Genomic DNA, 24,019 nt, shown 5'->3' with positions numbered 1-24,019 from the left:
ATTCCTCAGAGAATTCTGCTGCCTCAGGATCTCAGAGACAACTTCCTAACTGCAAATTTGTGGTGCCAAGCAAAATAATATCAGATTAATTAACTGCACCAATTCCTACATTTCAAAAGGAAAAGCGACGCCATAATTTCCCATTGTCTTTATTTATTGATTCCCAAGCAGGAGCAGCCACCCTGCTTTTCAGCAGGGCTGCACACAGACACTTCCCCAGGCACTGAGAGGAGCTGACAGCTCTCAGCACTCCAGCAAACACTGCCTTGAGACTGCTGAACAGAAGGAAGGAACCCGCAGCCAGATGAGAGGCATGTGAGGGAATGCATCCATTAGCACGTACAGGGAGATGTCTTGTTAATAGAAGACAGAAGGAGGGACAAAGCAGGCAGAGACAGCAGCCAGCAGTTAGTCATTTTCTCACACAGATCATTTGGCTGGGAATGAGACACACATCAATCCAGGCTTCCTTTCTGCGCTTTCAGAGCCAGGGAAAACCAATACTGAAAAGCAAAACCCAACGCCAAAAGGCCTCTCTTCAAAAATGCTCAGCACCCTTACAAGTCCTCAAATAAACAGGGAGAAAATGCAGATTTTCCTCAAAGCAGTTGCATAGGGCAGAGAACTTCCATTTTCAAAACCACCTTTTGGATTCAAAATTGCTGCTCTGTCTCAGATATTTACTAGTGAAGAATTAGAGGCTCTCATCTCCAAACCACAGCACACCAGAAGACAGCCTAAGGCTGGGGAGGAAAAGGGGTGAGGACCTGCCAAGAATCACTTTTGCCATCACCCAAACCCTTTCTCCAGCTCTTTCTGTGAGCATAAAATAGGAAGAGATGGCTGAGCCTCCAAGACAGCAAGACAGGCTTGGGTTTGCTTTGGCTTGGTTGGTTTCTTTAAAAAAAAAAGGCATTTTGGAGGGGAAAGAAGAAAAGCAGAGCAGGGATAGAGACTGAAGGCTCAAGTGAACAGTGAATTGAACAAAACTTCATTTTTCTGCTTTTATGAGATGAAACACCATTTGGGAAGTTTTAGTTTGTGGAATACAACCCAAGTCTCACCCCAGGAGCACAGATCAAAGACCTGGATGAACAAGAAAATTGCTCAGCTTGCGCCACTGCCATGGAGAAGGTGAAGTGCAATAGCAAAAGTTACTCATGCAGTTTCTTCAAGGAATAGGACCATAAATAAACAGATAGTAACCTGCCCTCTAATAACACCTGTAACTCAAATACAGACATGTTTACTAGTAAACTAGCCATGTGCAAAATCTGCATCAGAATAAATTAGTTTTAGGAGATTCTTTGCCCAAATCATCGCCTCTGATGCCTCCTGAGCAAGTGTTTCCTGCATTCCTTTGCTGGCAGAGAGGATTTACTGCAGTGTTGATATTCACTCCAACCTGCTCTCCTGAAATGACATTTTGGCATACAGCTGGTTTCAACTACTTCTGTTTAAGAAAAGCTCAAGATAATATAGCTGCTCTGAACAACATTTAATAAACACTTGACTCATTGTTACTCAGCCCAATGACTTGTCACTGAACTTAATTTTAATAGCATACATCAAAGCAAAAACAGACCAAGAAATAGTTATCCCTTTCTTCCCTATTAATTCCCTATGAATTAATAAAGCTTAAAAAAAAATCCTTGAATTGCCATGGGAATATTAGGATGCAGGATGCCCTTTCAAGCAGATCTGTAGTTTTGCATCTGGATGTTTTCTTCTTTTGCATTTTATAAAGAATGAAGGGAAAAAAAACCCCAGTGCATGATTCATCACTATTTGCATGAAACTACAGCAAAATCAAGATATTAAAATCCATTTGTCACACCTTTTTTTTTTGCCCTAAATACTTTTCATAAGCCTATTTCAATAAGTCTTTTCATAATCTCCTTCTGTCCTGTGCTGGAAACAAGATACTGAGCCCAACAGGTATTTGATTTGCCTTAATATCACTATTATTCTCTTAAGACACTGAGATAGCAAAGAAGAACAAATATGGAAAGGTCAAAGAGGAGCCAGAGAGGAGGCAACCAGTGACAGATAAAGGGCCAGCTCAGCAGAAACACATTTTCCCTGTGAATAATGCTGGAAGTGGTAATAAGATACTGAAACATAATTCAACTACTGCGTAAAGTTTAGCTACCACACTAAAATTTCAGTCTATCTGCAGATCCTAGGTAAGTGCACCACTGAAGGAAAATCATCTACAGATAAAAGACATATAATACTTTTAAATATGTATATTATGTATCTCACATTAAGTTTTATACAGCTGCAGCTGTTAAAGAGCAAATTTTTCTATGCAAAAGTATGAGTTAGCTCTTTATACATATTTCTAGTAACTAGAGATACCATGATTAAGAAATAAAAGAAAAACCCACCAAAATACTGAAAAAGCTGTGTTAATTGATATACCAGACCTCCAGTTTATAGACTTCCTGAGAAGGAAATCCATTTGAAGCTCCAGATACCCCAACAAAGAAGGAAAACTAACCAGCCAGTTTGTCACAAGATACCCCTGTTCCATCCCACATATCAGAGAAACAACATCTGGTTTTCCAACTACTGCTGGAGCCCCCTTCAAACCATTCTCCTTTGTCTGATATATTGGTAAAACAATAGAGCATTTTATGGATTCTTGAATTACCAGCACTTTAAAGTTAATATACAAGGGGAAAGCTCTATTGACTCTAATTTTTTTCTCGTTTCCTGTAAGAAGAAACCCTCTAAACGTTGACCTGTGAAATCTGGTGACAACAGGGACTTTTATTACTACAGCTACAAGGTTTTTGGTAGCACAATGTTTATACATCAGTGACTCTTGTTTTGTGAAGAAAAGCAAGCAGTTTCCACAAACTACAAGGATGAACAATTGCTTAGCATTTCATTTTTTACATAATAATCATTTTCTTACAGGTAACTAAATATATTTCAGGCGGTTTATTAATTTATAAGCTTCGTTGTGCACATCTCTGTGTTTCTGGCATCACTACACACAGGCTGCTCAAAGTGTTGATACTCTCTGTCCTCAAACAGTTTCTAAGTGTCCTCATAATTGCTTGTCACCTGTAAAAGAGGTTCAGATCCGATGCAAAATTAACATATGGTGAACAGATGGACTTGGAACAGACGTTTGCCGAGAAAGTACTCACACCAAAGACTTTTTGGCTTCAGTCTTTTAGGACCTTCAGAAAAGTCCTGCTTGAAGTTCCAAGTCATAACAATCAGGTGAGCATCATTCCTCAATGACAAGTTCATATTGCAAAAAGTTTTTTAATGACCTGCTACAAAGAGAATGTGTATGGAGCAAAAACGCAAGCACGAGATCGCTTATTATGATGATTAAAAATTAAACCAAAAAACCAATAACTTAATAAGAAATATTCCAGCCCCCCAGCATGGAAACTCTTCCAAATATTCCATTACTTACTGAGGAGGCAGGACAAGAGTTGTTGGCTGGGCTTTTGGTCTGCGCTTTGCAGAGACTCCCATCTGGTTGGCCGAACGTTTCAGAGACTGCTGATTCAAAAGGCCAGATGCCAGCCCAGCATGGTACTGCAACTGGATAAGAAAAAAACATATATATATTAAAATACACACCACTGCAGTACTCTGTCTGTGTCAGACCTCTGCTACCTGTGGCACCTGATTCAAATTACAGCCAGTCAGGAAGTTGGTGTGTGGTATTTCAGATATATTGCTTGGTGGAAGACAATAGGGACAAAAGCACATGGGAAAAGTCTGCTGTGAAATGGGTATGAGGAGCAAGTTATGCATTAGGGCAAGTAAGATGGTGAATCAAGGACTTCCTCTCAAGTCTACCTGTCTTGAAACTTGGGCTTGCTTTTAAACATTGAAACTGTTTCTCCTCTCTAGGGACTAAACATTCTCACTTTAGGAAGAAGATAAGAGGAAGACAGATGCAACCCTTTCACAATATAAACCAGCTTTTTAGAAATAACACTCATCTTTTTCTTCTTAAACATAAAACCACAAAACATTTGCAAAGGAGTTTCTACCACTGTAAAGAAAAATCTTGTTTTTAAAATACCTGCTTGCACATCTCCATAGCACTGCAGAATAATTCACATTCAGCAGCTTTCTCCTTAAAACTTCTCTTTTCCTTTGCCAATAAAAGACAAATTTTTGAAGGACACAACATGAATCTGCAGGATTTTGAGTGCACTCCCACAGCTCTCAGATTTAAGAACAGCTACAGGGCTCTGCCTGTCCTGCAACCACCTCCAAGTGCAACAGGTTCTCCTCTGAACACTTTCAATTACATTCTGAGTGCCCCATTTTTGAACTGGAAGGGGAAGGAAGATTCATTTTCAGACAAATGTGATTTCCTGCATCATTCCAGTACCTGGAACTATGTGTTCACTACATTGTCTCAAGATTTGTTCTGAAAAAGATGAATTGTATCACAGTTAACCCCTCTAACCCCATGGTCTGCACATAAAAAATGGGTTATGGTCAGGAAAGAATGATTTTAAAATGTTCAGAAAACGAAATGGTCTTAAACCAAGCTTTTCTACAGAGGTTGAGTGAAAAAGAGGGAGGAAAAGCTTGGAATGATGTACCCAAAACCACCTGTAACAGGAGGGGAGCAATCCCCATAGCCAGTTTGGCTCAGATGTCACTGCTCAGCACATCCAGAAGGATTTTTAACAGGCTCCTGGTTCCCCTGGCTGCTCCTTGTGCCACGTGAGCTCAGCCTGGCACAACATGAAGACACATCACATTCCTAATGGGAAGGGAGCTGTGCTCTGCCAGGGAAGGGGGGGGATTTTACTGCCCCAACCAATGGATTCTGCTCAAATTTGTTTTTCTCCGACAGTTTTCTGAAATGAAAAAAAATCAATGAGAGCGATGGAGGGTCCCTGTTTGAAAGGCCATGTTTCAGTGTCAGGGGCTTAGTTTTCAATCTTCACTACCTGAATGTGCAGGGAGTGCAATATGCAGGGAATTAAAGGCAAAGACAGCTCTGGCAGAAGAGCCTGTTGACTCCAGGAATATGCTTTTCCTTTTCCTTCCTGCATCTTTTTGTGCTGGTGGCACCATCCACTGATGTGCCCTGTGCAGGTATTTCAGGTAAACAACATTATTTGGACATTTGCTCAGAGATGGAGGTAATCACTGGTACTAATCAGAGATGGATTTTAAAGGTAACCTCTTAAAAACATTTCATACCCTCCCAGCTAGTGACATTTAGTGGTCAGGCATTAAAAAAAACAACCAAAAAGCTACTAAAGGAATAAAAAAGAAACAGATTCTAAACCAAAATTTTGTCCTCCAAGGGTGACTACCAAGTGATTAAGTTATTTTTATTAATTATAAGTATTTCTTCTGAATCTACCTTTGCTCTTAGGAATGCAGGTCCTGTAAGGGCCATTAAATATTTACCAAACCATCTTTATAATGGGAGAAAAGGTCAAAGTTAATAAAACTGACAGGCAGCTTCTGTCCAGCTTGATTTATACATTATTAAAGCATCACACACTGTACTGCACAGAGTGCTCTCCTTTTTGGGGACAGGGGGTGTTCACTGAAGGGACCAGGAAATTGTTTCTTAATCATTTTTCTGAGGAGCAGAAGCAAGACTGAAAATAGTGCCAAAGCAGGACCACAGGTATCAGAACTATGGCCAGGAGATTTATGGTCTGATGGATAGAAAATACAGGTGCCATTCAGTTCCCTCTTCCTCTTACAAAATCAACACCTTTGTCGGCCAGCATCAACCATGAGAGAAATATCAGCTAAAAACACACCAACCCCCCCACCAAATTTTTGCTTACTAACAAGAGAATGCCATTTCCAAACACATTCTCTCCACTTTAGAGAAAAGTGCTGAAATGCACTGCCAGAGGATGTTGTGGGTGCTAAAAGGCTCAGGCAGGGAGGCTGAGAGGAGCTCATGGAACACAAATCCTGTTTGGGGTTAATGAACACACAGAAGCTCAAGGAGTCCTGAATCCAGGGAATGCTGGTGGCTGTAAGAACATTGGGGAGAAGGTTGTGGGCACATGCAGACAGGAGGTGACAGAGCCTTGGGTTGGACCAGCAGAGCTGTTGTGCTCCAGCACCTCTGGGCGGTTTGAGACCCCATGGCCAAAAACCGTGGAATCTCTGATGGTCAAACCTGCCCTGCCCAGGGCATTCCCAACAACATTCCCAACAACATTCCCAACAAGCTCCCCCCTGCTCCTGGCCCCTGTGCCCAGTGGTGAATACTCACTGAAATGAGCATTGCTGCAGCACCAGGCAGTTGTGCAAATCATTCCTCTATCAGCTGCAAAGGGATTCCCCACCACTACTGCAAGCACCCACGTTTTCCAGCTTTGGGGAATTCCACCTGGCTTGTGTGAGGTTAAGCTTTTCCCTAATGATGTATTTTTCTGCATAATATCAATAAGATTGATTCATTTTCCCCAATACACGCAGATGAAACAGAAAATCTATCTCAGAAAACCAAGAAATCAAAACCAGCAACAACAAAAATCAATTTACAACATTTAGCAGCCAGGATATACCCCAGTGCCAACTTGTACAGGTTTATGATGAGTCTCATGATAGCTGATATTCTTCTAAAAACTGCAGTTCCAAGTAGATGTGTGAATTCTACTTAGGAATGTAGGAAAGGTATGGAAAGTAACTCTTCAATACATACAAATGTTTTACAAGAAGCTAAACAGAAAGAGAACTTGGATTACTCTAAATTATTTTTTAAACATTAATTATTTTTCTACGTTAATGGCCACATGGCTAGATTTTCTAGCACAGAATGCTATCACTAATATTTCACATTTTTAGTGTTCCTGAGTATATGAAAACTATATTCCTATATTAACAGCTCTTAATCTTCCTCACTAAGTGAAAAGTATGAACACTGAAAGCACTTGGGAGTCACTTTTCTCCCAGCTGTAATTGTAAGGAGGGCAATTTCTTCATCCACATAAGATGTCTTTGGCTTTCACAGGAACTATTTAAACAAAAAAAAGGTGCATTAAAGAATTACAGATCAGATTTAGCACTGAAAGCATTAATATTTTTAAAGAACTTAATCACATCTTTTCCTTACTCTACTCCAGTGATCCTTCTTACCAGAAATAAGGTAACACATCTCCTAAAACAATGAAAATAACCAAAAAGAACCTCTACATCTGCCAAAAATCCTGTCTTGTGCAGATGATCTTTAAGATTTGGAGCAGACAGAAAACTTCTGTTACAGTAAGAACCCTGTAGGAAAGGCCCCTTTGTTCAGCTGAGAAGCACTGACCATATTGTGACAGCTTTCCATCTTAGCCTGTAGGGTTACTTTGCAGTGAATGTTATGAAACCACAAACATGGGCACAGTGCTCATTTAAAACTTTGAAAACTAAAGCTTCATCATTAGAATCAAGCTGGGTCTAGAGGTCTTTAGTTTAAATAATTCATGGGTTGGAGATTTTGCATGTGCTGACTGCTGCCCAAACAAGTGAGTACACTGCACTTACTGACAAGGCCATCCAAAGTTGCAAAAATTGGGTGAAAGAAAGTAAGAATCAAGGAAAAAAAAAGCAAAAAAGCAATCAATTGGAGCATTAGCAACTGATCACATTAGCTACAGCTGCACATTACATTTACATTTTGCTATTAATTAAAGCTTTCTAAGCACTGACACTTTAAGAAGTGAAATCAGAAGAATAATTTTCTTTGTAATCACATTATCCTGTTACTTATTATTCCATTCTTATGTAAATACTTAGTGATCACATATATAAACAGAAAAAGGTTTTCTCAGATCCAGGTAATGTAAAGTTTATTTCCATTCCTCCAAGGAATGCCTTTTACAGAGGTGGCTGACAGATACTCACCCACTGTGGCATTTTCTGAGCTCACTGTAATCCTGGTGATGCACATTTGCCTCCTTTAGGATGCACAGTGCTCTGCCCCTCATCATTAAACAACTTCTCCCTTGCAGATGAAAAGGGATTTGTTTATTATGATAAAACTCTACTTGCTCTTTTGAAAGAGCAACCAGCAAGCAAGCAGGACACTCCCACAGTTTCATCTCTGCAGACTAAAGTAGGCAAGAGAGAAATTATACTACCTTAATTGATATTTTTAAGCTTTTTTCAGATAATGAGGCCTGTTTGGAAATTCTCTTTTTCTCCGAACAATGTTTGATCATTTTAGGACAGATGAATTCTTGACTTGACCAAAACAGCATCAATAAGCCAAAAGGAGAGTCTCCAATTTCTTTACTCATTGGTTTTCCTCTTATTGAGCTGGGTTGCAGGCTTTTCAATTAATAGAAAAACTAGACACTGTGTCTTTGCTCTATTTTACTATTTAATTAGGACACTTTATTCTATTTTTTAAAAGCATTTATGCCCCTTTTCCAGTTTACAACAATATTTAAGCAAGAAACATCTATCCATGAGAGGAACAAAGGCTGCTCCCATCCCATTCTTTTTTAAATCCCTGTGGAAAAGTTATTACTCCTTTTGCCAAACACCCTGATCTGACTCAAAAGTGACAATTATGAGCTCACACTTCTGTTATTGTCCTCTCTCATGCCTGGGCTGTGAGATGCCAGGTCAATAAACTGGGATATGGAGCAGGCTGGGAACATCAGCCCTGCACAGGGCTTCTCCCTTAGGGCTCTCTCCCTCCCTCCCTCCCTGACCTAGGGAGTTCAAAAACAAGCAGAGACATTTTTATTTATTTATATATATAATGACACAATAGTAGGAAATGCATTGATACATATCCCTGCTTCTTTTAATGCCTTGTTTTTGCTACAGGTTTTATTCTACTGTCTCTGAATTCCTATTTTTGCTGAGAGTGCTGTTTTAATTAGTGTCAGATTTCAGCCCTAAAGTGTGTTCTTCCTACTTTTCTTTTGAAAACACAGAAGTTCTGCTGATGAATGACTGCTGATGAATGCTCCCTCACTCCAATACTGCTTGCAAGTCTTTGGCTTTTAACCATGCAGAGATAGCAAATCTCATGGCACTTTCTTCAAGGAATTGGTCAAAACTTCAGCATCTGCATCCTTGCTGCCAATAAAATGACCTGCACTGTTCAGAGTCACTGCAAAAGCCACTACTCCTCCTCCACCATTTAAAAAAATGTTCTGGAATCCATTTAATAGCTACAGAAGTGATATATTCTTGGTTTTTTTGATAATGTCAACACAAAGAGAACCTACACAGCCACCAGGCTGGATTTTAAAGGGATCTAGTGTTTAAAATGGATAAAGAGGCAGAGTAATCATAATCTGGGGTTACAAGCTACTTTATGCACTCTTTAGAAGAATAACTGTATTTTATGCTTAAAATGTTTATACCTCCAGGTATTCTGAAGGGTTTGAACATACATATTTACTGAAAGATAACAAAATGAACTGGCATTTATTTCCTTGTGTATGCAGCTACAACATAAACACATAATAGAATTATAAAAAGCAAAGTAGAATTATTACATTGTGTTCTGCATCTAAATAACAAAATAAACCCAGGTGCAGTAACAAACAGCAGCAGCAGGTTATTTTCAAGTAACCCTGAGCTGAAGGCAGGTGGTGGGTACAGAGGTTGTCCAGAACAGGTAAGTGGTCTTAGTGTCACTCTGTGAGGTGTATTCACAATTGTGTGTTCCTTTAATGGACTTCATTAAAGTCTAAAGATCCAAGAAGTGCACATGATCAATATCTGACAGAAAATCCTAATTCCTTTTTGACAGAAGCATTATCTTGGTATAGGACAAACAATCTGTAGCAGGGGAAAGTCATCATTAAAGTCCAAGATAAGGCCACAATTAGAACCTTCCCCCAGAGCCCTGTGCTCCCTTAAACAGCCACCAGGACTCTGGAGACACTGCTCTCCTGCTAAAATTAGTATTTTCTAAAGCCCTGGACTAAATCTTTGGTGTCAGGGGCTCAGGTGGCAGCTGTGTCAGTATGAAGGATGACCTGCTGCCTCTGTGACAGGGGGTGCTCAGGTGCTTACACAAGAAATGGGAAGATAAAGCTCAAATGGCAGAATAAAGGGCTGCAATCAGGTACAGAAACACTCCCCAAACTGTCCAGCACCATGCCATGATTTGCAGCTCTGAGGGGAGCCTTTACTACACCAAACAAAATGCTTTACAGACAAATCAAGAAATTAATACTCTTCAATAAAATGTCTATATGGTGCAGCTTATGTAAATCCAACCAGTACAGTGCACAATCTGACAAAGGGGAGACAGGCAAAGCAGAGATGAGGGAAATCCATTAGTGGGTAAGCAGTTTTTGAATTCCCTAACTCATTAAATTTAATTATTTTAACTTCTGTTAAATGCCTTTCCTTAGCTTTGATGACTTGCACAATAATTAAAATGCACAATATCTTTAGACTTTAGGCAGATACCCATACTAATGTCTGACAATAGCCCAGCTGAGGGTTTTCCTGCCAGCATAGGGAAACCTGGCTTTCCTCAGTCTCCTGTGCCTTTCCTGAAGGGGAAATTGGAAGATCACAACTCCAGAGTCCATCCCAAGGCTCTGCCAAGGTACACCAGACATCATCACTGTCTTCTGTCACCACCCCAGTGTACCAGCACAGCAGAAGGGGCTGAAGGAATATTGTTTAAACTGAGCTGAAGTTGCCAAATTAGGAGCTAATTCTTCCTTAAATGGTTACTTTTGCTAATATCTTTCTTTACATCCAGCAGGCCTCCTGAAGCAAGGCTGCAGGGGATGCTGATTTCCAGCCTGCCAGTGACAAGCAATTAAAGCTTAAAGCTGGAGACTTCTGGAACAGAAGGCATGAGGCCTATTCCCCTATTCCTACAACAGCTGCAGGATATTAATGTGTAGATTGATTTATCCATCTTTTCTAGACACTATGAAGTAACCCACAGAAAATATTCATCCACAAATAAGAGCAAATCTTAAATTTAAGGTCACTGTTATCACCAATTAAAGTAAGAGGTTTTAACTTTCATCCTTCCCATGTAACACCAGAGACTTTTACAGAGACAAACCCTGGCATCACCACAGGTGTCTGGAAATTCTGAAAAATCTGATTAAAAGGTATTTCAAGTAAGACATCCAAAAAATAAGTAGACATTTATAAAAGTCTTAGGCAAATTACCTCTTCAGACATCAAAGAATTAAGTTATGAATGTTTTTGGGAATGCAAAAAGAATCTATCAGCTTTGATTGATAAAAGTGTAGCTTTTAACTAAGACTGAAAAAATGGAAGACTGGCAACATTCTTTTCCAGAATAATATGCTTCCTCTGCTTTTTTCCAGCATAGTGCACATAAATCAAAGAAATGTTAAAGAGGCCCATACATCACAAGCTGGCATTTCTAAACTATTTACAAAATCTGTTATAGTCAAGAGGATGGAAAACACAAAACTGTGACCAGCAAAGTTCCTGAAAGAAAAAAGGTACTTCTATCATCCCAGCAGGGTAAAGGTTGGAAACTCTTGATTGTAGACTTTAAAACCATTAAACCAAGACAATCCTGATAATGCAGGGTTGCAAGAAGCAAACAGGATGGAGTTATCAGCCAAATCTGGTGACAACTAGCTCTGAGTGATATGTCCAGGGATGGTGACTTCACCTTCCAAGGTCTGAGCAGCCTTTCTGTGGAGAAATCCTTCCTCATCTCCAACCTGAACCTCCCTGGCCAATGCTCGAAGGAAGTCTGAAGTACAAAAGCAGGGCTGACCTCACTGCAGCCAGAGAGCCCCAGAAACAGCAGGAGCTCCAGCGCTGAGCTGTGTATCCACCACATCTTCATATCCCCACTTCTATGCACACAACAGATTTCAACAGATCAGGTTTTCTTCAACAACTTTTACAGATGAGAATCTCTTCTTCTGAAAGGAAAGAAGTGGATTATGGAAAGTTTATGTGTCCATCTGTTGGAGATGTCACACTCTGACTAGAGAGTGCAAAAAGCACAGAGATGTTTTACAACCAAATCCCAAACTTACAGTAGTCTGAACGAGTGAAGAGCCATATGCTTTGCAAAAAAACACCTCTTTTGCTACACATTTTTTTGCCACAGCACAAAGAGTAACAGTTCGAAAGCTGCTGTAATCTTTATTTCTGAAAATAGATCACATATTCTTACTCTCATCTGCCACACTCGGGTGAGTTACTGATAGGAAACCAGAAAAACAAGGAAATACTACTCTGGGAAATGCAAATTAAAGATGCTCTGCACTGCAAGGAGATACTTGCAGCTACAGAAAAGGGGCAGCTCAGAGAGCCCAGGACTGGGATGATGCACAACAGAAGGTTTGGTGCAGTGACACATGAAATGCTTCTACAGTTTTCTCTGTTGGAGACTTGCAGTGGGAGCATTTGAAATGAAGCTGGGGGACCTCAGAAATAACTTAAAGAATAAAACAAATGGAATACACTTCATCCTATTTTCATGGGAGCTTATAATGATATTATAATTAACTCAATTACACCACAAGATTAATAGCCTTTAAAACGCTCCCAGTCATTCATTACAGGCCTAATTAAAACTCTCTTTTGGTGCTGAGCCAGCAAGAAATATGAAATTACTTACTAGCAACCCTACAGAAGTATACAAGATATTACCTTTACTGTGCTAGTGTTTCCATGGTCACAATTCAATGAGAAGTTTGGGTTTGGATTGTTTGGGTTTTTTTTTAATACCAAAAACAAAAAGAAAAAAGGACAAGATCCACTTTAGAGGCTCCAACACCTGCAGCAGCATATCAGCTCACTACAGCTAACCAGTTTATTTCTAGTTTTGCTGCAACAGTTAAGGGCTTCTACAATAGCAGATGCCTTTCCTCCCACACATCAATTAATTTGCAAATGCGCTCAGGTTGTAGAAATAATGAAGTGCTGAATGCTTCTCTATTGACAAGTTTTGCTGTCAGGAGGTGGATGCTGTGGGCGAGGTGCTAAAATCCTCTGCTTTTCTCTGCACGCCAAAGGAAAGACACCACACGAAACTTGGACATGAAACTTGCTCACAGCTAACAGGGCACATCAATTACTTTATTTACTCCTCTCTTGTTGGAACCAAAAGGAAGATATCCTCTCCAAAAGCTGTTTATTGTATTTATTTAGGGATTTATAACACACCGTTTTACAGGGAGGTGGGAGGTTTTGTGCTGACCCAAGAAACATAGTGTATTTGAGGAGAAAAGTAGTATTTTTCATGTATTTTTAGGTATGCTAAAAAAGTTACATTAAAATTAAAGTTACAAATTAAGAATTCCGTAACGAGGAAATGCTTCATAATGCCTGTGCAATCTAAATTAGTCTGCCTGTGCTAAGGATTCAGACTTTCATTATGTGCTTCTTTCCAGACCTCAAATTAACCACAGCCTGCAGGATCTCATGGATGAAGAGGCAGTTACTCAGCACCGTTTTCATGCACAGAATGTTATTTGCAGGATCTCACACAATGCCCACACTTCTCCTCTCAGATGCCTTCTACCATATTTTCCTGCTTTATCCTGCTTCTTTACAAATACTGTTAAATTTACCTTCACAATTCTTATTCCACTCATGCTGGGTGTGGATCTGAGGAATCTCAGATTTTTAACAACACTAAATGTTTTTACTACATACTTACTATGTTTGTAGTAGAGTTTCCATAGATAATGACTGCAGTCAGGTGCTGAGCAAGTCTTTGAAGCAGCCAGGGGAGGCTTTCACCAGGTCATGGCAAGATTGGAATCTCTATCCCCACTTCTATCACTAAAAGTAAAGGATTAGTCTGGAGCAGTCCATTGTAACTTTCTGTCTGGACCAGCCACTAATTAGAAATAAAACACATCCTGCAGATATTCTCTGTAATCAAGTTGAAAAAATTGTAAGTTACTGAACTTTCAGGCAGGTCCCAGACTATTCCTCTCCAATTCTTCCCATGCTTAATTACCACATACCATGCTTAATTTTAAACCATCCACCTCAGCAGCAGTCCAAATTTGTTAAACTTTTATTTTCAATTACTGATTTTTTTTGTTCGTTTGTTTGTTATAATAAAGAACCCTCTTACCCCCTTTCCTCCCAGTAGATGTTGGTTAAAAGCAGGTGACCCATCCATTATCTTTTCTTTCATGAGTGGAATAAATTGAGTTTTTGATCATACAGAAGGAGCACAGGAACCCAAACGCTTCTGGCTCAGTTCTCACATCTCTCAACTAGAAAACCCCATATTAATGAGCACTAGACAAATGGTAACTAGGTAGTTTTACAATTAAAATGATGCTTAAAATAATTTTCAAGTGTTAATAACTGAAAATGCTATTAGTAAAGCATTTCCTTACTAACAGGTAAGGAAATTTGTTGTAAAAAATAGATGATTTTCTGCTTTTTAAAATATGCAATTTTCAGGCTGACCTTGTTCCTTTTAAATTTTTATAGCATCTTCAGTTCCAATTTGAGATTTTCATATGGGGTAGGCAAACCTTCTTATGTTCTGTATTAAATGCAAGACACCTCCTTGGCATGATCTGCAATATTAATAATATAACAGTACCAATTTCAGGAGCAGCACTGTAGCATCAACACATGCATACCTACATGAATCAAAATTTAACCATGTACATCATGGAAATCTTTAATAGATCACAAGACAAAAGCAGTTCTAAGACAGCTCAAAGACAATTTGAGATTTCCTCTTTTGCCATACAAACACATGACCTTGTCATGCCTCACAAGGTAACACCGAGGTAGCTGATGCAAGAAAACATATGCTTCTTTTTACTGGGCTCAAAATAGGAACAGAGGGGAAGGAGAATCAAACTCAGGGCCAAACCCAGGTTTCTGAAGACCAGACTTGCAGCTGTCACTGTACTGAGCAAAAAATGTCCCCACCCACATGAGCCCTACAGGATTCCTAACACTGACTGCCACTACAGAATCGGGAAAATACTTTCTGGAAATTACAAACATTAGGGATTCATTACTTAGCCAGGAATTTGCACTGGTGTTATCACAGGGTTTTAAGACTTGGAGATTGAGCCATTTTTATGTTGCTGTGGGACACAGTTAAAGCCACAGGAAAATAGAAATTATTATTTTTCATGGATTTCAAAGGAGACCGACATATATTTGATTCTCCATGCACTGGCTGTCTTGCAGGCACTCTTCAACAATCCAATTACTACTTAAATGTTGGCCATCTAGCCCACAGACATTTCAGATCCTCATTTAAACCTGGACATACCTTATTTCTGTATCTTGATAATCACTATGAAAATCCTACCAGACCAAAGCCCAGCAGTTTATCAGTACCTCAGTTCAAGGCACCAAGTAAACACACATTCCTCTCACTGCTCTGTGGACTTCATTACTAATGAAGTAAAAATTGCAGACATCAATCTATTGCTTCAGATGGCCATCATCAGAAAAATAAACAGGAATGTGGCTGCTCACAGAGGCTCATCTGGCACATTCACTGGAAGGTAAATTAAAAGCACTAATGACCAGAGCACAACAAGCAAGGGAATAACATTGGATTTGATAGAAAATGCTCCTACAATGCTTCATTCGACCAAGGCCGTGTTTTCTCCCTCAGTCTTAAGATAAACAACTATCAGTGATAGTTTTAATTACTTCACTCATCTCTGCTGAAGGCCATGCTGCCTACAAGCCCCTACAGAAGAAATGAACACTACTGGCATTTTTTTCTGAATGTTCCCTTGTACCAGGAAAAAATGAAAGGCAGGAAAATTTTAAAAATCACCACAATACTCCTGAATCTCTTGAAAGAACCAGTGAGGCTCTGAGGGAGTTCTCCTTCCCTGCATCACCCAGTTCCCTGTGTTATCACACCCATCCCTTAACTGGGTAACTCCAAAAAGTCCAGCTGGCTCCGGGAAACAACACTGATCTCCCTACACACAGTTTGTGTGGTACCAAAATTTCAGCATCACCCTGCACTGGTCTCCAACTTATCCTATTGACTGCTTCCCATAAAAACCTCAATACATCCCATATATATGGTCTGCTACTTTCCAAAGCTTGCCACTCCTGAACAGCCACAGAATACTTTATATTTTCACTTGTTCTTCTTTTCCTCATCTCAAAACTCAAAGTAACTCCTTCTCCAGCAGTTCTGAGCTGGCCAGAAGCAAACTCCCTATGGAGCTGAGCACAGCACGGTGCCTATCACTGCAGGATTGTGGGTGCAGAACACTGGAGAACCACTACAAGTGGGAATGTAAAAATGCATCATACATGTAAGAAAAAGGAAAACAAAACCCAAACCCGTATCTTTTGGTCTTGAAAACAGACGAGGAAATTGTATTAAAAAAACCTGATGCAACTTACATTACAGTTGGAATTTTCCATTACAAATACAATTTTGAAGTAGACATGAGCTGATAAATTCAGCATTAAGTTTTCTAAAAGTATTCTCAACTCTTCAGCAGCGCATGTACTTACACAACCAAAAAGGATCTTTCTGTATGAGCTCATAGCACCAGCAATATGACAAACTGGTGTGCATTTAAGGAAACTGGGGCGGTGGGGGAGCCAGACACTGCTTCTCACAAATTATGATTTTTGAACTTGTTTCCATCACTTTTCCAGCTACAAAATCTTTTTTAATGAGGACACTACCTACCTACCTACCTCACAAAGTTTATTTTATCAAGCCAGTAATTCAGCAACACGAACAACTGACAATTCACTCAACTATAGTTTTTGCCTGAGGCTTTCACAAAAACATAAAAGAGCAAGAAAAACTTAAAAATGGTGCTGGAGAGCTGAAGCCTTGCTGGCGGCACGCTGAACAAACAGGAACAATTGAAAGCTGAGGAGCAGTCAGTAATTTATACTACTGAGCCCAATGCCTGGACAGTAAGGAAAACAGATGGCTCTGCAATATGGAGATGGCTCCATGAAAAGCAGTCAGCACAGGGATGCTGCAACAGCTCAGCAGCAATAGCTTGCCTGGCTGTAACAGCCACAGCAAAGCAAATTCCATCATTTCACAGGATAAAACAAAAGAAAAGTAAACGAGAGTAAAAGAAAACAGAAGTTCTTATTACAGTTGGCCTATATTCCATGATAAAGCGTGGGCTCCTTCAGAGTTTTTCCAAGAGTCCTGCACAGACAGTTCTGTGCAAATAAATGAGCTCCATCCACCCAGCAGGAGCAGCTCCTCTTCCTGTCCCGGCCCCCTCCCAGGAATTCTGCATCACACCCAACGTCTCTGAACGTCAGCTATTTAGTTCTACTTTTAGCTCTGCTTTAAATAAAAAGTGTGTGGAGTGCAAGCTGCATAATGAAGGCTCAAAACCATGGAGATGGCACAGACTGCACCGGGCAGCATTACCAAGCTGAGGTGGTTTTAGGGTTTGCTTTTCTTGCTGGTAGACCTATTTACATGGAACAAAACCAAAATTTGCCAAAGGAAGTTTCCAACTCCATGCTGGAGGAGACAAGAAGCTGGTTCCAAATGGAAATGGCCTGTTTGAGCCTTGAGGACAAACCCAGAGGCAATGGCAGGGAACACATCAACAAACACATCAACACAGGAAGAGAGGGCGAAGGAGTTCTTGACAAATGCGTAAGGACCTCAGACTAATTTTTTTAGAGTATTGCATTTCAAGGCCATCATGACTAAGCAATATACCAGTTATGCAAGGACTTAAAATAAGCTAAAAATCTAGCACAAAACTTTTCAGAAAGGCCAAAACATTATAAACTCTTTGACCGTAAGAACCTCTTAAAATAAATATATACTCACTATGGAACCAGAGCACAGGTGAAAGCCTCAATTTAAAGCCAAGCATAAGATTCTTCTTCCTCTGCAAGTTTCCTGTGATAAATCAGGTTGTTTAAAGGGCAAGCTCAGTAGCTGGATTTAGCAGAGAAAATATCATCTTGCCTTGCACACCATGACAGGTGATGCTATTCAGCTACAGATTATGCTGACATATTCCTGTTTCACCTACAGGATTGTTTCAATTTTTAAAAAAATCCACTCAAACGAGTGTTTTACTGTAGAATATTGTCTATTATTTTTCTTAAATCAAAACTCACTGACACAGTTGCTGATGTTGGTAAAAGGCCTCTGCACACAGTTTTACACATGGTTTAGAATTCAGCATGAGCACACAACTGCCTGAACTTGGGGTAGGCTTGTAAAATTCAAAAGCACAAGTTTATCATCATTCTCAGGAAGTAACCAAATATTATTGTTCTTTAAATAATAATCAAATAGAAAAGCAAAGCAAGTTCTTTTTAAGGAAGATGTTTTCAGATATTTCTCTTTTTCCAGACTTAAGCCTGAGACATTGTACAAGAATTAGAACAGAACCTGCAGTGTAGAGTCCCAGCATCCTCCTGCCAGGACTGCGGCCATTGGCATTGCTTTCTCAAGAAAGCAAATATTAAGATTGATTAAATACCTTTGTTCAAGTACTCTTGATAATAAAGGGATTATTCTTCTCCTTTTCTAATGGGCATTTTATTCTGGCAACTGATGGATCATATATTAAATTGTTTCATTTCCAAACAGCATCTGCTGCTACAATTACCAAACTGAAGAAAGAAGGGATATAAAGCTCTGTGATTTGAAGGAAAAACAAGAAGAGAAAAAGGCATAAAGTTTACATGACACTAACAATCCCACTGACAGGTTTTTCTGACTTTGCAAACTTCCTTTTACACAGAAGCATTCTTTTATAACCTGACAATTCCCTGTAGCCTGAAAACCTCATGAACATGTCACAGATTTTTGTTTTCAACCTCTCTGAAGTTCCTGCAAAAATCTTTCTAACCTACTGGTCAGGATGACATCCAACTGCAGACATGAAATTAATAACTGCATCTGCAGTACCCTTCTTGAACTACTTCTGCCCTTTACAAGATTCATTGTTTCCCTAACAACCCTTTTAATGAAGACAAACAAACATCAACAAAAGCTAAAAAAAAAAAAATAGATTTGAGCAACTTGCAAGAAAAGAAAAACCAAATCACTCAGTCAAGGCATGTTTGACTTTATCAGCCACTGAGAAAACCACAAAGGACGTGCTGCTGCTCCAGTTGATCATCCAAGTCTCTGAAAACTTTCCCTGGTCTATTATTTATTCAGGAAAAAAAACCCTTTCCATCTTTACCATAAGAGTAGAGAACATGAGACATTAGTTTTCCAGACTTCACAGTGGCTGACAAAGCAAAACACAGACTGAATTTAGGCAGCCAGCAGAGCAAGAATCTCTGAAAAAGGGCACCTTAAATAAATGCACAATAAATGTCTCCTCAGCCCACTCAAGCAGAGCCTTCAGCCACTGCTGTATGTCCGTGTCTGCTTTAAAAGCAGGTCATGGATGCTTAGAGAAAAGCCACAGACCCTGATTTCCATCCATCTGGGAATTACTACATTTTGCAAGTTAGCACATATGAAAATGCACTAAGGACAGTACTCTCTGAGTTCATTTAGGCTCACAGAGTTCTACTCCAAATAACCTTTGTAAAACAGTTAGCATGACCTACAACAGATTTTTTTTAAGGAATGTGACTCTTAAGAGAGAATAATTTTTCCATGTTCTGCTAACGCAACAAAACCCTTTCCATAGCCCGATCATCAGCAAATATGCATTTGCTAGCCACAGGAAAAAAAAATCAAAAAGTTACTTTGGAATTTGTCTGAAGATTAGCTAAAAGTTTCTGCAATGCTGTACTCTCTGATTCAGGAACAGCTCCCATGCCATTAAAGTCTATTCCATTTTAAACTTCTTCTCCTTTATTCCATGGAAGATCCACAGAATTTTATCAGTACAGGAAAAGAGCAAAACTTCATTAATAAAGTCCTATAAAATTGATACAGCAAGGATATGGTAGATGAGGGAACAAACTTTAACAGTAATGTGTTTTGGTTTATCAACCTAAATTAAACCTCTTTCCCCCCATCAACCCCTTTTTCATTTCAAGACTCTTTTACTATGCAGGGAAAATTTATTTTATCTGAGCAGGTGAATATTCCATGTCCTGGCTGCTTTTAATTCATGCAAATGTCTATGGCAACACAGTTGTTTCACTTGGGCTCTTGCAAAAAATTAACAGGAAATTTATTCACCTGTGTGTGCAGATACTGTTGCCTATTACATGGAAATACCATTTTGAAACACCATATTTACAAAACAGAATATTCCACAGCTGCCTGCTCTCTATGGACATCTGTATAACTCCAAGTGCAGCATAAAACAGGAGCAATGAGAAGTTATTTTGAAGGTCCCACACATGAAAGGGGGTTTGCTGACTCTCTGCACCTGTGCTGCTCTTTGAAGGGACAGAATCATCCCTGGGATGCATCAACTCAAGCAACTGCATGGATCATCTAACAAGACAGCCAGACTGCAGCTCTCCTCACAGCCTTTCCCTGGAAGAGAGATTTGTTCCTTCCAAATCCATCAGGTACAGTGAACTCCTCTCTGCTTCAGCTCTTCCAGAGGGAAAGTATTGGCTTGGAGGAAATAACAACTAAGTAGCTCCCTCATCGACAGCAGAAAGCAAGCGCATTGACTTGTGCCCTTTCTGTATTGATGCCCTGGCTGAGTAAATGAAGATGTACAGGGGAAAAGCAAAGAGCACCACAAGCAGGTATGTGACCCAGAAAAGCACAGTAGCAATTTTATATCTTCTTCAATCTTCCTGAAATGTGATTACAGTTGACCTTTAAATCTAGTAGATCAACCAATCGATTCTGCTGGAACAACCCCGTGTGTGATCTAAGAGCATGCCCATGCTTAAAAAACTTCCTGTGCCTGCCTGGCATAGTCATTTTATTTTGTTGTAAAAGTTACCAAGATTTGTCTGAATTGATTTTACTTGCAAGAAAAACACACCATCAAAACTGCAGCATCAGCAGACACTAAAGGTCTTAGATTCTTGCAGGATGAATGCAATATCAATACAATTAGGATGTATCCATATGAGGCACACAAGAGAGATGGAAAGAAGATGTTTTTAATCTCACTTAATCCTAATGCAGCCCCAAGTCTGCTTTTTTAGACTGTGGGAAAAAAATAAATACAAGGAAAACTACAAACACTCCAAAGTATTTGCCAGGCAAAACACTGAATTTGGAACGGAAAACATATTTAACAGCTCTTTAGGAAGTAAAGCTTTAAAGCTTTTTCCTGTTGTGTTGGATGAAAGTTTTATTTCAGCTGATAAACTGTCCTTTAAAAGGAAAAACAACCCAAAAGAGACTTCAAGATGGTGTTTGTCCATAGTGGCCTTGGTGCAATAAGATGCTCATGTGCAGCATCTCCCCCAGATTTCTCTGAGTGCTCACTCTGTAGCACAACCCTTATTTTATAGTTAGATATTTTACAGATGGAAGAAGACATGCACAACAAAGACACTCATGAAAACTCATGCAGCAAGCTAAGGCCAGAGGAAAGAGGAGGATGGATCTTTCCAGTCCCATGACAAACTTGGCAATGCTGCTGCTCCCAAAATCTTCATCCTCCCCATCAGAAGTGTTCTGGGACATCCACATCACACACTCGTGTTCACAGAGTCAACTACACAGCAAGTTCTGTTAAGCTGAAAGTTATTAACTTCACTCCATACTACATGCAGGGTGCCCAAAAGAACCAGAAAATTGGAAATGAAAGGTTAGCTGGTGCTTTATCAGGCACAAGAGAGCTTACAGACTTGATCAGCTCTGTGATCTATGATATTTCTACAAACAGCTTTGGAAGAAGCATCAAATAGTGCAGCCAAAAAAAAAAAAGAAAAAGAAAAAAAAAGATGGCACTGAGCAAACTGAAAATGCTACACTGAAAATTCTGAAAATACAAGATTTGACTCCAGAGTAAAACTGAAGCAGACGGCAAAGCAGAGAACTTGTTAAGTCTGAGTGCAGAGACAACTGCAGAGAAGACTCTAAATAGAACCCAACTGAAAGCAGATGGGTAGGGCAGGGAACATCAGAATAAAAATCTAACTAATGGTAAAACACACAGGGATGTTTTTTCTCAAAAGAGAAACATATATCCACCCTCACTGAGGGATAACCTCGGAGGGAGGAGGAAGCCATTATCTTTTTAACCGCAGCTTATTTGATACAAAAGTGACATTTTCTCTGAATGAGGAATTCTTTTTCCAGAAAGAAAAGCCACCATCTGAAATGAGACAGAGCCCAGTAACACTGCAGTAGTTGAGAATGTCATGATTTCCATCAGAAAACTGTTTTGCAGAGATCAGGAACAGCTGTTTCAAACTGAATTAGACTAAAACTGGAAACAAGCTGTCAAAACCCAAAAAATATATTTTATACATAAAAGAATGTATTTGATTCAGCTGTTTTATTGTGGTGGTCAGCCAAAAGAGAAATAAAGTAACATTCTGAGATCCAGACGTTGTCGCAAAGACTCTCTCATTTTAACACTCTTTATGTAGATTTATTCCTTTGAGCATTTGGAATAGGAAAAATGTCAAACAGCTCATATCACAGATTCTTGAATATTTTCAAACCCTGGGCAGCTTAAAACAGTTTAAAGACACCTGAGGACTCCTGCTGCTCCAGTCCACATTCTCTGCATCTTCCGTAGCAGTAACAGGCTGGTGCAATAAGGAAAATATTCTGAATTGATGTTGACATGAAAAGATTAAAATAATTCACTTTAACCCACCACTTGTGGGTAATAGCACACGCATCCAGCTCCTTTTTGTGCATACTTGCAGATCCTGGGAGGCTTTTAGTGGGTATTTTCAATATTGATTTCCCTAGGAATTGCAGTTTCGTGTAATGAGAAGTAAATACATCTATTTTAGAATATACTGTAAAATGTCACATCAAGATACAATTCCTTTGTGTCTAATGGCCCATGCAGTACACAGAGCACCTTTAGTACTCTGCCACTACCAGTTACAAGAGCTTAGAGAATCCAGATACAACAACCAAATTAATCAAGACTCTGCTGGTTTTGACTAGAACTATTTGTTGCAAAGCACAACTCTGAACATCAAAGACCTCTGTGATTTTATTATGTGCTGTAAGATGGAGCCATTATACCCTGCTTGCCAACCAAGTCTGAGGTAATCTTGAAAATACCCTCAGCATTTCAACATGGTCATTACTTCTCATAATGATGATTCATGCTAATTCCATCTAATAAGGATATTAGTTATTACTGTCAGCTCATCAGCAGATGGGCTTTTGAAGAAGAGGTATCTGAGAACAAGCAAATTCATGAGCATATAAAAAAATGTACACCCTAAGAAATGCATTTTTAACTCTCTAGAAGACCAGGCAATCATGCAACAGCAGCCATGTGCCATTTCTCCTCTCAAACTGCTCACCCAGTCCAGATTTAGGCATTTTAATTCGAGGGTTTAAGTTTTCAGCACACACAGTGCAGCTCCAAAGCACGACTGAACGCTTCACACTAAGCCAAGAACTTCACAAAAGAGCACAACAAGGTACCTGCTGCTCAGGATACAGAAACTTTTGATCTTTCTTTGAAAAGATCAAAAATGTGAAAGACTAGCACCTGCTAGAATCAATCAGCTTTCATTAAATCTTCTTTTATTAATTCAGAGGACATCTTTTTCCATATACACTGTAACTGAACAAGTGTCAGTGGTTAAAAGATTTATTCATGTTTTTTGTTTCTTCTGCAAGAATCATTACATTCAGGCACTTTAAAATTAGCTTAAATGAACTGCTATAAATGCTTGGGCTAATCTTGTATCAGCAAAGGACACGATAACATGTACTGATAAGTGTCTTTATTTCCAGAACTTCAGGATTTGACAGCTCTAGTAGATTTAAATGCTAGCTCATACCAAGAAAATACACCAGCAGCAAATGGGGTTGGGAGTGAAGCAGCTCTGAGTGTAATGATCATGTTCTGATCTCTTCTCTATTTTCCTATCAACCCCCAAACCAGCCCAACCATGGCACCACTGAGATTCCAGAAGAGCCAAGACAAGGTTCTGGAACTACTCAAGAAGCCTGAGAGCAGGCACAGAGTTACACAGCCTGCAGCTCTTATCCAGTAATGGT

At 39.5% G+C, this 24,019-nt stretch overlaps 1 protein-coding gene across 1 annotated transcript in view; it reads right to left on the bottom strand.

Moving 5' to 3' along the window:
* MED27 (mediator complex subunit 27) overlaps nt 1–24,019 on the bottom strand; it is an 84,744-nt gene that overhangs the window by 48,750 nt on the left and 11,975 nt on the right. The window contains exon 3 of the mRNA XM_005421278.1: nt 3,440–3,570. Within this exon, the coding sequence (XP_005421335.1) occupies nt 3,440–3,570 (131 nt within the window). The remainder of the gene's footprint in view (nt 1–3,439; nt 3,571–24,019) is intronic.

Source organism: Geospiza fortis, unplaced genomic scaffold (assembly GCF_000277835.1).
Source record: "Geospiza fortis unplaced genomic scaffold, GeoFor_1.0 scaffold27, whole genome shotgun sequence".
Classification (NCBI taxonomy): Eukaryota; Metazoa; Chordata; class Aves; order Passeriformes; family Thraupidae; genus Geospiza; species Geospiza fortis.
The sequence above is the reverse complement of the archived record's forward strand: the minus strand, read 5'-3'. Positions and strand labels throughout refer to the sequence as shown.